General features: G+C 40.6%; 1 protein-coding gene across 1 annotated transcript; it reads right to left on the minus strand.

Annotated features, from left to right (window-relative positions):
• Positions 1–8809: 8809 nt before the first annotated feature.
• Positions 8810–10585, minus strand: LOC142143108 (serine/threonine-protein kinase SBK1-like). The gene is made up of 3 exons (XM_075200823.1): positions 10468–10585; positions 9980–10182; positions 8810–9589 (listed from the first exon to the last, which is right to left on the minus strand). Exons 1-3 carry the CDS (start codon positions 10583–10585, stop codon positions 8810–8812), a joined length of 1101 nt encoding a protein of 366 aa, XP_075056924.1.
• Between the last annotated feature and the right edge of the window lie 987 nt (positions 10586–11572).

Raw genomic sequence — 11572 nt, forward strand, 5'->3', positions numbered from 1 at the left:
AATCACAAACTAAAACAATGTACGGCAGAACAAATGCCTTTGTAGGAGTATTTTGATAAATTTGATTTACGTCACATTATGTCTGTTTTTAAAAGAGGTTTTGCTACATTGGCTGCTGAGGAAAGTGGACCCTTGTACCTGCTAGTGTGTTAAGGAATTAAGAATGTAATCGTTAATGGGGCAAGGCCTGGTGTGAATGAAAAATATTCTCTGTACAGAGAGTAATTTGTAATATGAAGGTGCTATGTGAAGAATCAGTAATAATAATCTCAGTTATAAGCCTTGTAGACAAGTTTCCCAGCTGTTTATGGAACTCCATTGTCATATACTTATTAACTTGTCTTTGTAATAAAATCTACACAATCAAATCTAAAGTTAAAATCAGAGGAAGAGTTTAATGCTGTAGAAGTAGAGTACCATCCTCTAACTTGGAGAGTTCACCAGGACCAAAAACTTAGCGGTAGATTTATCTAACCTTCTAAAAAGTAAAAGTGGAGGTGTTGCCGTTAGCAACCAACAAGATTCTATCATTTATCTAGTACATTCGAGGAAATGATTGGTTGCTATGGGCAACACCTTCAGTTTGACGTTTTAGAAGATTTGATAAATCTGTCCCTTTAGTGTGGTTGAAAATTGACCACACATAGAACAGAGTAGATGATTTTTCAACAGCATTTACCAATATGTCTGATAATTATCTAATCAATTTTGATAAGATTTTTGATCTGGCATAGAGGTTAGTATGGGAACACACGCTGTAATATCTGCCCAATTGTCCGACATTGCATAATGTGCAACTTGCATTACTATGCCACAGAGAATGCCATAAGGAACTATACTGGATTTTAATATTGAATAGTTCATTCCGGAAGGCAAGGGGTTTAGTGAGTATATAAAAATAAATAAACAAAAAATAATTATGTAGGACCAATTTAAAAACATTGGCGTGTATGGCTGCAATGTTGGTTATGACTGCAACATTTGAGTACTTAACAACCTTAACGGTTGTAATGCCTAATGGATTAGTATACAATAAATTTTTTTAAATGTTACATTTTAGGTATAGTTAGGTACCTTTGACGTAAAGTGCAGATTACAAACACTTGATGAAACAGCAGCAAAATGGAAGGTAATACATATACACGTCTATTTAGACATCCATGCTTACATTACTTCTGCAAGCAACGTTGTTCTTTGTTAATAAAACTGTTGTATTTATACCGTTCAAAAAAATTAAAATAATCCTCCACCATTCTTTGGATGTTGATAGTAGGATCAGGTGGAGTTACACAGGTGTCACTAATTCTGGTCAATTCTTTTACAGTAGACAAGACCAGGGGGTAAATGTATCAAAGTGCGAGTTTGCCAGCGTGTTTAAATCGCGGCAAATCGCGGGTGTTTACCCGCGAGTTTTAAAAAAAAAAACTGGAAATGTATCAAGCTGCGATTTTGACACTCATGTTCGAAATCACGGGTCATCTCTGGCGATTTTGAGCGATGTAAACACTCCCGAGTTTGGCAAACTCTCCTGTGTTGTAACAGTGAGTTGTCAACACATCACTGTTACACTGGCCTGTCATATAGCTGCCGGTGCTCCGGCAGCTGTTAAAATGTTAAAGAATAGATCAAAGTTTAAAAAAAAAAAAAAAGCGTGAGGTCCCCCCACTATTCATGCTTAACCCTAGTGCTGCCTGACTAGTGCTGGCCCTGTGAAAATCGGGGAAAAGTTTTGTGTGGGGTCCCCTCGATTTTCACTTTACCAGCACTAGGCAAACTAGCCAGGGTTGGCGGCACTATAGCAGGGGGCCGCGCGGCAGGGGTCCCCCTGCCATAATGACTAACCAACCCTAGACTGTTCAGCGCTGGGCTGGCTTTGCCAGTAGATAACTAGTTGATAGCTGGCAGAGCATGCTGGGACTTGTAGTTTCACAACACCTGGAGTGTCACAGGTTAGCCATCACTGGCCTAGAGAGTGGGGTCCGCCGAAAAAAACGAGCGGGCCCCCCCCCTAGAAAGAACCAGCCCAGTGCTAATAGCACTAGGGCTCTTCCTACTACCCCTGGGCTGTGGGTAGTAGGGTAATACGGCGAAAAAGTTTGAAAAAAATAAACGGCCGCCATTTTGTTTTGTGGAACTACAAGTCCCAGCCAGCCAGGTTGCCAAAAACAGTGTGGCCATGCTGGTGCTTGTATAACTACAAGCACCAGCATACCCACAGCAGCCAACATGCCCTGACATCCCTGGCTTGCCTGGGTGCTACAAAAATAAAATAACAACACCCTTGTAAATACCACACATATTTATTAAAAATAAAAACCCCACAATAAATACACTAACCACCCTCATTAAAACCACATCTATTTATTAAAAATAAAAACACCCCAAATACTCACCAAAGATGTCTACTTTCTTCTTCCAAAGTTCCAGGCTTGCCCCAGTCTCAGCAAATTTGTACTTCCAAAATGGCTTGAAAAAATTCAGCATCACTTCGGCCAGAAGGGCCCCATATTTGTAACATCCCGAATCTTTGTTCTTGATTGTAGAAAAATAATAAAAGTCTTTATCCGCCGCAAACACCTCCTACTATGTAGGAGGTCCGAACCGCAATGAACTTACGTTCATTGCGTAAGCTAAAACTACAGTATAATGTGATTTTCCCACGCTAGTCGGGGAATCACCTAATACTGTACCTAGAGCTTATGCAATACGCAAGTAACGTAGCTCATTGCGCATGCGCAACGCTACTTGCGTAAGCTGTATTTACTGTATTAGGGATGTCAGGGCATGTTGGCACTTGTGGTTCTCCAAGTGCCAACATGCCCTGGCTGCCGTGGGTATGCTGGTGCTTGTAGTTATACAAGCACCAGCATGGCCACACTGTTTTTGGCAACCTGGCTGGCTGGGACTTGTAGTTCCACAAAACAAAATGGCGTCCGTTTATTTTTTTCAAACTTTTTTGCCGTATTACCCTACTACCCACAGCCCAGGGGTAGTAGGAAGAGCCCTAGTGCTATCGTTTTTTTTCGGCGGACCCCACTCCCTAGGGAATCCAGCCCAGCGCTGAACAGTCTAGGGTTGGTTAGTCATTATGGCAGGGGGACCCCTGCCGTGCGCCCCCCTGCTATAGTGCCGCCAACCCTGGCTGGTTTGCCTAGTGCTGGTAAAGTGAAAATCGGGGAGACCCCACGCAAAATTTTTCCCCGATTTTCACGGGACCAGCACTAGTCAGGCAGCACTAGGGTTAAGCATGAATAGTGGGGGGACCTCACGCTTTTTTTTTTTTAAACTTTTATCTATTCTTTAACATTTTAACACTGCCAGGGCAGTGTAACAGTGATGTGTTTCTACAACACGCTGCTATCAAGCAGCGTGTTGTATCTGTCGTGTTTTGAAGCAAACTCTCCTGAGTTTGCTAACTCGCAGCTTCATACATTTGAGAGCTGTATAGCTGCAGTGGCAAACAGTCGGGAGTTTGATCTCTGGCGATTTTGCAAGTAGCGATTTTGACAGAAGCAGAACTCTGGCAATTTTGCATGAAATCTCAGCTTCATACATCGGCAAGTTTCAACTCTCCCGAGAAAATCGCTAGAGTTGCAAAATCGCACTTTGATACATTTACCCCCAGATGTCAAAATGTTGTGCTGAGACATTTGCATCATCCCTGGGTCTCTTGAGAAAGCTAAGCTTTTTACTGTCACGTAACACTTGAGCTGTCATCTTGCTCACCAGGAGCTCCTTGCATCCCTTCAGATCTGGGTCAGTTGGAAACAAAGAGAAGACATAGTTCTTAAACCGAGGATCAAGCACAGTAGCCAAAATGTAGTGATCCGATTTCAAGATTTTGATAACTCTTGGATCCTGGCAATGCAAATAAAGTACTTGATCTACAAGTCCGACATACTTAGTGTAATTGCTTTGTTTAATCTCCTCCTTCAGTTTCTCAAGCTGTTCTTTCTAAAGTCTAATTAAGGGAATCACTTGACTCAAGCTAGCAGTGTCTGAACTCATTTCACAGGTGACTACTTCGAATGATTTCAGCACCTTGCACAACACGGAAAGTATTCTCCACTGCGCTTGTTTAAAATACATCCCCCCTCCTTTCCCGATGTCATGGCTTGTGGAGTAAGCGTGGATGGATTTTCGCTGTTCATCCATCCCTAGAAGCATATACAGGGTGGAATTCCACCTTGTCACCACCTGTTGCTAATTACATTGCTCTTGTAGCTGCTGCAATCTCCTACACGCTGTTGCCGAATGTCGGAAATGTCCAGATATTTTACGGGCCACAGACAGCATCTCCTGCACGTTCCTGTCAATTTTTAAAAAGTTCTGCACCACCAAGTTTATTTTGTGAGCAAAACAGGGAATGTGATGAAATTCACCCAGCTGTAATGCTCTCACAATATTGGGGGCGTTATCAGAAATTACATATCCTGAGGAGAGTCCAAGCGGGATAAGTCATTTTGCAATGACATCCCTTAGTTTTTGTAACAGATTGTCAGCTGTATGCCTCTTAGTGAAGCCAAAGATACACAAAGAAGCCTGCCTCTCACAAATGTGACATACTTGTGTTCATGCTGCTGCTGCTGTTCCTGCTGATGAAGGCGAATCACCAACCCAGTAGGCTTTCACAGTCATATAATCTTTAGTTTGCCCAGTTCCGCTTGTCCACATATCTGTGGTTAAGTGTACAGTGAATAGAATGGCATTTTGTAGCCCAATAATCAAATTTTTACAAACCTTCTAGTAGAGGTGAGGAATATCTTTTCTCGTGAAATGGTGGCGTGATGGAATTTGGTAACGGGTTCAGAAGACCTCAAGTAACTGTCTTAAACCAGCTGCATTAATAGTGGATATTGGATGCAGATCTAATACTACCATAGTCTGTGATCCGCTTTGCAAATGTGCGACAGCTTTCATACTTGCTTCCTCTGGCAAAGGAGTGTTTAACAGTCAATTGTTGTAAGCTACTAGTAGTGTTCTTCTTGGTCTGCTTCATGGGATGAAGATCGACCCCCAGCAGCAGCAGTGGGACTAATGCTCAAGAATTCTTCTGAGGAATCCAAGGTATTGGAGGAGTCATCTAGCCGTACCAACTTGGATGCAGGACTAACTCCAATTGCTATTGAGGATATTGATGAGGATTGTGTTGTGGGTGAAGATTGCAGGCGTCGGGATCTAGCTGAGAGAAGGGACCTAGCTAATGATGGACTGCTTGTTGTTTTAGCATAAATTTCTGATTTTCCCAACAGCTTGCCATGACAATATATGTAAAAGAGATTTGTTATACCTTTGTTATTTCGGCCTCTATTTATGTTTGAAGGAAATATCTATATATTTTCAACTATATGTATGGTAAATGACTAAAAAAAACAAACCGTGCTAAGTTAATTTTTGTGCTATTAAATTGATCTTCGTCTCTCTTGGTCTGTGTGTGTGTTTATGATAGGGAATTTAGATTTTAAACTCCAATGGGGCATGGATTGATGTGAGTGAGATCTCTGTACAGTGATGTGGAATTAATGGTGCTATCAGGGCCTGGTCAACCATGAGTCTGATTAGTCTGCAGCCTGGGGAGCAGGATCCCAGGGGATAGGGCGTGGAGCGGACAGCCCCAACTGTCACTGCAGACAGACAGCATGACTGCAAATCTGATGCTGTTAGCTGCCTTTCACTGCAGCCATGGATCTCTTAGGCAAGTCTTGCGAGATTTCCACATCTCATGAGACTTCACTAAGCATTCTATGTCCCAGACTGACAGGGAGGTGGATTTACTGCAGACTGCCCGTCATGTAGAAGCAAAACTGAGGTAAGTGAGTGGATGGGTGGGGAGGATAGGGTGTATGGTTGTGGGGGGTGGGGGAAATAGCAGGGGGGGGGTTGAGGAAAATGGCTGCAGGGAGAACAATGACAGTAGGTGGGGGTAAGGAAAATAGCTGCAGGGGGGTTATGGCTGCAGGGGAGGAGGTGATGAAAATAGCTGCTGTGGGTGAGGAAAATATAGCTGTAAAGAGGAGTTAAAGAAAATGGCTGCACGGGAAACAATGGCTGTAAATGGAAGTATGGAAAATACCTGCAGGGGGGACGTAATGAAAGTGGCTGCAGGGCGGGTTGAGGTAACGAATATTGCTGAAGGGGAGGGGGAATGAAAATGGCCAAAGGGGTATATAAAAAAAAATAGCAGCTTGGGGGGGATCATCATCATCATCATTTATTTATATATCGCCACTAATTCCGCAGCGCTGTACAGAGAACTCATTCACATCAGTCATTGCCCCATTGGAGCTAAATTCCCTAATATAGACACACACACAGACAGGGAGACAGACACTAGGGTCAATTGTTGATAGCAGCCAATTAACCTACCAGTATGTTTTTGGAGAGTGGGAGGAAACCGGAGATGCCACAGAGAGAGACTTTCTAGAGTCAGATTTCAGAGAAAATTGTCTAAAGTCAGTTGTCAGAGAGAAAGAGAGATAGAGAGACTGTTTAATGTCTGAGATCAGAGAAATGTTCCAGATCCAGATGTCACAAAGAGAGAGAGATGGGCTAGAGCCATAAAATCACAGACAGGGAGAGACATTTTAGAGAGAGATGTCACAGAGAGAGAGACTTTCTAAGGTCAGACATAATCTTGAGATAGATGTCAGAAGTGACAGTCAGATTTTACAGAGCGATCCTCTTGAATCGGATGTCCCAGAGATAATTTTGAGTCACAGGGAGAGCGTGAGATGTTATTAAGGTGCTTATGAGACAAGGGCGACACTCAACGTAAATACTGTCCCAGCAACCCAGGTACCCACCTGATCTTGAGGGTCTGAAATAAGACACATGGTACACTCCTCACCAGTAATCCCGCTGTCTCACTTCATGCTAAATACCCCTAGCACTTCCACCTAGGGAGGAAAGCAGACAAATTACAGTGGTGCGGCTGGAAGAAGAGGTGTATGAGGTGAAGGCCAGGAGTAGAGTCTTTTCACTCTACTACGCTTGCCAATACCTCGATTAGCTCTAGGCCTGGCACGGAGCTATGGACAATCGGGACAGGGAAAAATCCCACCTGAACACCCTACTCATCATGGTATGGATGAGGGCCCTACCAAGAAAGAAACGAAGCCAGAAAATGTTACTCACCAGGAAAAACAGTCTTCTTGATAGCCGTCTCTATGCTGCCACTTGGAACCTAGAAACAGGTGTGACACAACAACAACCACCACCACAGAACTATCTCCCTAGCACTAACGTGCCTCCCACACCAGAATTATTCTACAACTTAATAACAGCAAACAAGCAGCACCTGATCCTATTAACAGTCTAAGTTATTGGCTGATGCGCAACACTAACGCGAAACCTCCGATGGGTGTAGTGCACTACTCAACCCACAGTTCGAAGGTACGCAAGGCACAGAATGCAAGCGTTACTGGATACCAAAAGCCTACCTTTAATGGGGGCCTGATATCTGGATCCTATAGAGTAAAATATTAAGAAAGATACATAGACAAGACAATAACATACAGCACAGTGTTTTTCCTAACCGAACCACATCACAAATGCTTACAGTTACTAGGCCTCACAGTACAAGTACACCACGAAATGGCTGGCTACACATTCAATGGGGACAGACTGGTCATGGTCTCACTATAGGAAATTACTACCTAATTACTATCCTAATGCCACTTTCAACCCACAGGCCTCATGCCTGAACTTGCCCGCAGGCCTATAACCTGGTACTGTGCTCCCCTGAGGCCTTTTGCCTGGTGTTATGCCTCTAAGGCTGCATAGCCTGCTGTGCCCCCTCAGGCCTTCCAGAACTGATACGTGGGGAAAAGAGAGAGAGTCTTGAGATAGATTTCAAAGAGGGAGCGATGGATTAACGTAAGAAAAGGAGAAAGTGTTGAATCTGATGTCCCAGTGAATCAGTTTATTTAGAGGTCATAATTAAAGACAGACAGTCTAGGGACAGATGACATGGAGATACAGATACTGTGCCGAGTTAAATATTAGAGAGAAATTTCTTGTATGTGTTGCTGACACATTTGGAGAATAGTTACTTTTGAGGATATCCTAATGTTCCATATATGTTTACATGGTTAACACCCACTTGTCTAAAGACTGTTGAACCTTTCGTTCGTTAATAGAAGAAAAGAACAGTGATTGCAATAAAGTATAATGTAATGTAATTGCTTCAATGTTTAAATTAAAAATGCTGGAATCTATTATATAAATAATCTATATAATTAATAGTTGAGGAGTTTATCTTTTTTATTATTAATAAAAATGTTGGTGGGATCAGAAACCAAACTGTTATCTAAACATTAATTCTATATCTCAGCAACATTGTTATAATCATCTTATACCTTCCAATAACTACATTGAACTACATTTAATATATCGCATATAAGCAAACCACAAAAATGAGTTAAAACAGATGCAATGAAGAGATAACAGTAAGACAATTATAGAATATTACTTAATATTAAGAAAAATCACCCATATGACAAACTCCCCCACTCAACCCCATTATCTCCCAAAAATAAAAAATAAAATAAACAATCTTACCACTTCGATCTTTTTGTTTCTGGGTCCTCGTCAATGTAGTCAGAGTGTTCCCAAGTACTACAAGTTTAGCCTGTGTGTCGTTAGTGTCTGGGAAACCTTCATCGAATTCATTGCAGTGGCTGCTTCAAGAGCAAATGTTCATATGAACAATTCCAGTGATAGCAGGTACTATACTTACATTAGTAATAAGTTGCATTGGCTTTGAAATTGAATATTGCATTTCCAATTGTATCAATTATATTGGTGAGGTCTAGCCAATCTCTACTTCAGATCCCAGATTAAGGCTGTTTTCTGTCCAAAAACTCAACGTTGAGGGGCTATAATTAGAAAATGATTCTTCTGAGGTATAGGTCACAATGATATATTCCACATCACTGGGGCTCTCAACAATAATAAATACATCTTCTCCCTGTATTATAATGACTTGGGCCTCGTCTTCTCTCATTTCATTATCTTTTTCTTCTACCACAATCTGAAAGACTTCCTCTGGAATATCTTCAACTCCCCATTGAAAGTCAAGATTATTCAGGACAACGCCTACTGGATCCCTGATGGTAGGATCTTTGGAGAGCAGAACATGGAACATATCCTGAGCCTTCCTACTGAATTTCTGCCAGGATCTTGGAGATGGAATTTGTTGTACAAGACTTTGCCAGTTGATGAACTCCTGGAAAAGTGGATCTTCATCCACAGCTCTTCTCCACGGATAGGATCCAGTAAATGCAACAAAGAGAAGCACACCAAAAGCCCAGACATCAACACTTGGATCCAAGGCTAAGAAACTGCCATATTTCAAGTCACAGAGTTCCGGGGACATGTATGGTATGATGGGTGACATAGATGGAACAAGGATCCCTGCACGCTGAGTTAATCCAAAGTCACTCAGCTTGATATGGTGGCAATCTTTGTCCATTAGAAGCACATTATCTGGCTTCACGTCCCTGTGCACCAGTGATTTACTGTGCATGTACTCTAGAGCTCTGGCCAGCTGCATTGCGCAACGTTTCACCATCTCTTCTGGAATTCCAACCTGAAAAATTAGAATACATAATTTTAGAACTGTCTCTGTTAGAAAAGATCTTATAAACTTCTTTATGAAACTTTTAGATGGCAAATATTAAGATAGTGGGGAGACAGCTATTTTCTACTGTGATACATAAATGTTACTGGTTGTCAATGATAATAATAATAATAAATAACCTATGAAATATTAGTGAAATTGAAGTCAGCATTTTATCCTCATATTAAAAAATATCCAATTTCTATTATATTATTCCAAAATTTTAAGGACATTTACACATGATGACATATTGGTTCATCAACCAAATATAAAAAACAAATATAAATATAAAAACACAAACGATGAATGTATCATGTAACACTTTTCACATTAAGGAGATCTGAATTTTGCTCTACTTACACCACGCTGGATGAGGGAATGAAGGGATCCGGCAGGTGCCAGCTCCTGGGTCATAGTGTAGTGGTTATTAGTCTGAATGAAGGTGGGATGAGTAGAGATGATGCCTTCACAGCTTGACAGGTAGATGGATACGAAGAGCTCATGGAAGAACAATTCCTGCGTGGTCTGGTTCTTCTTCACTTTTTTTAAGGCAACAAATTTACCTGATCAGAAAAAGTACAATGTTGTACAATGATTAATATACATTAGTTAAACAATTTCCTATCAGTAGCTTCTGCAGGAAACCATCTCATTTCTAGTATGCAATCCAAAAAAAGCCACATTTGAGGTAACACATGCATTAGACATTTACAGAGCAAGAATTGTACTTACACTTCATAAGACAGACACATTTAGCGGTACCCACTTTATAAATATGTTATGGGTCAATTCTTATCTGTGCCCATCGCTGAAATCTTTCTAGAACCTATTTATGACTATTAACTTACCAGTTTCCCTCTCTCGAGCCATTACAACTTGACCATAAGTCCCCTGGCCCAGCTGTTTCAAAACTTGAAAGTTGTCTTTTGATACCTGCTGGATCTCAAAATGTTGATTGTCCTCCATGTTAATCTAGAAGATGATTGCACAAGTCCTCAAGTGTGAGGTCAGACTCGATCTGTAACCACAAAATACAAAAATGTTTAGAGCAAATGTGTGAAAGTTTTATATATATATATATATATTTATATATATATATATATATATATATATATATATATATATATATATATATATATTATATATCATACAATTTCAAGGGGGGATTGGTCTGCACACAATAATTTCCAAATATATTAAAAAGGCTACACTGCGCTGTGACTGAAAGTACAATACACAGTACAAGAGGCAGGTGCACTCTTTAAGCACAAAGACCATATTATACATAATTAAAAACAGATACTGTCAAACTTAGCAGTAAAATAAACTCTATAATAGAACAATGAGAATCAACATGAGGTTCTTAGTGCACAGTTTGATCAAACAGTGGGTGCCCATCTATGACATCAAGGTCACCTATTTCACACGAACAATTGATAATTTTATAATATGGGACTTGCCTCATTTAGCCCTATAAACTACAAGGTAGGTAGGATCCAGACTGCTCTAATTAAAAACACCTATGGATAGATGGATAGGGTGCTGGGCCAGAAATAAAGCAGTCACGAACTTCAAAATAAACAAAATTTCAAGAGAGGGTGATCTGAACACCCTAACCTCCAAATAAATTAAAGCTGATACACTACTGTGATTGAAAGTACAATAAACAATCCAATATGAATATTTATACATAATTAAAGAAAGGTATAACTCGGCAGGAACATAAACTCTATAATAGAACAACAAGAATAAACTTGAGGGGCCTGATTCATTAAGGAAATTAAAGCAAAAAAAAAAAAAACACCTTGGTAAAACCATGTTGCATTGGAGGGGGAGGTAAACTTAAAATGTGATTGTAGATTTATAGTTGAGGTAAGGCAAGTCCTAGATCAACTTTTAATTTCAGTGTAAAATTAAAGCTGTCAAGTATTTGTGTGCTACATGAAAAATAAC

This window comes from Mixophyes fleayi, chromosome 3 (assembly GCF_038048845.1).
Source record: "Mixophyes fleayi isolate aMixFle1 chromosome 3, aMixFle1.hap1, whole genome shotgun sequence".
In the NCBI taxonomy this organism is placed as follows: Eukaryota; Metazoa; Chordata; class Amphibia; order Anura; family Limnodynastidae; genus Mixophyes; species Mixophyes fleayi.

What these genes read in the sequence shown, in the direction of transcription:
- LOC142143108 (XM_075200823.1), bottom strand. Translation starts at nt 10,585, where the DNA reads ATGGAGGACAATCAACATTTTGAGATCCAGCAGGTATCAAAAGACAAC. An exon ending in GGCTCGAGAGAGGGAAACTG is followed by an intron (nt 10,183 to 10,467) that starts GTAAGTTAATAG and finishes TTTTCTGATCAG; the next exon opens with GTAAATTTGTTGCCTTAAAA. An exon ending in ATTCCCTCATCCAGCGTGGT is followed by an intron (nt 9,590 to 9,979) that starts GTAAGTAGAGCA and finishes CTAATTTTTCAG; the next exon opens with GTTGGAATTCCAGAAGAGAT.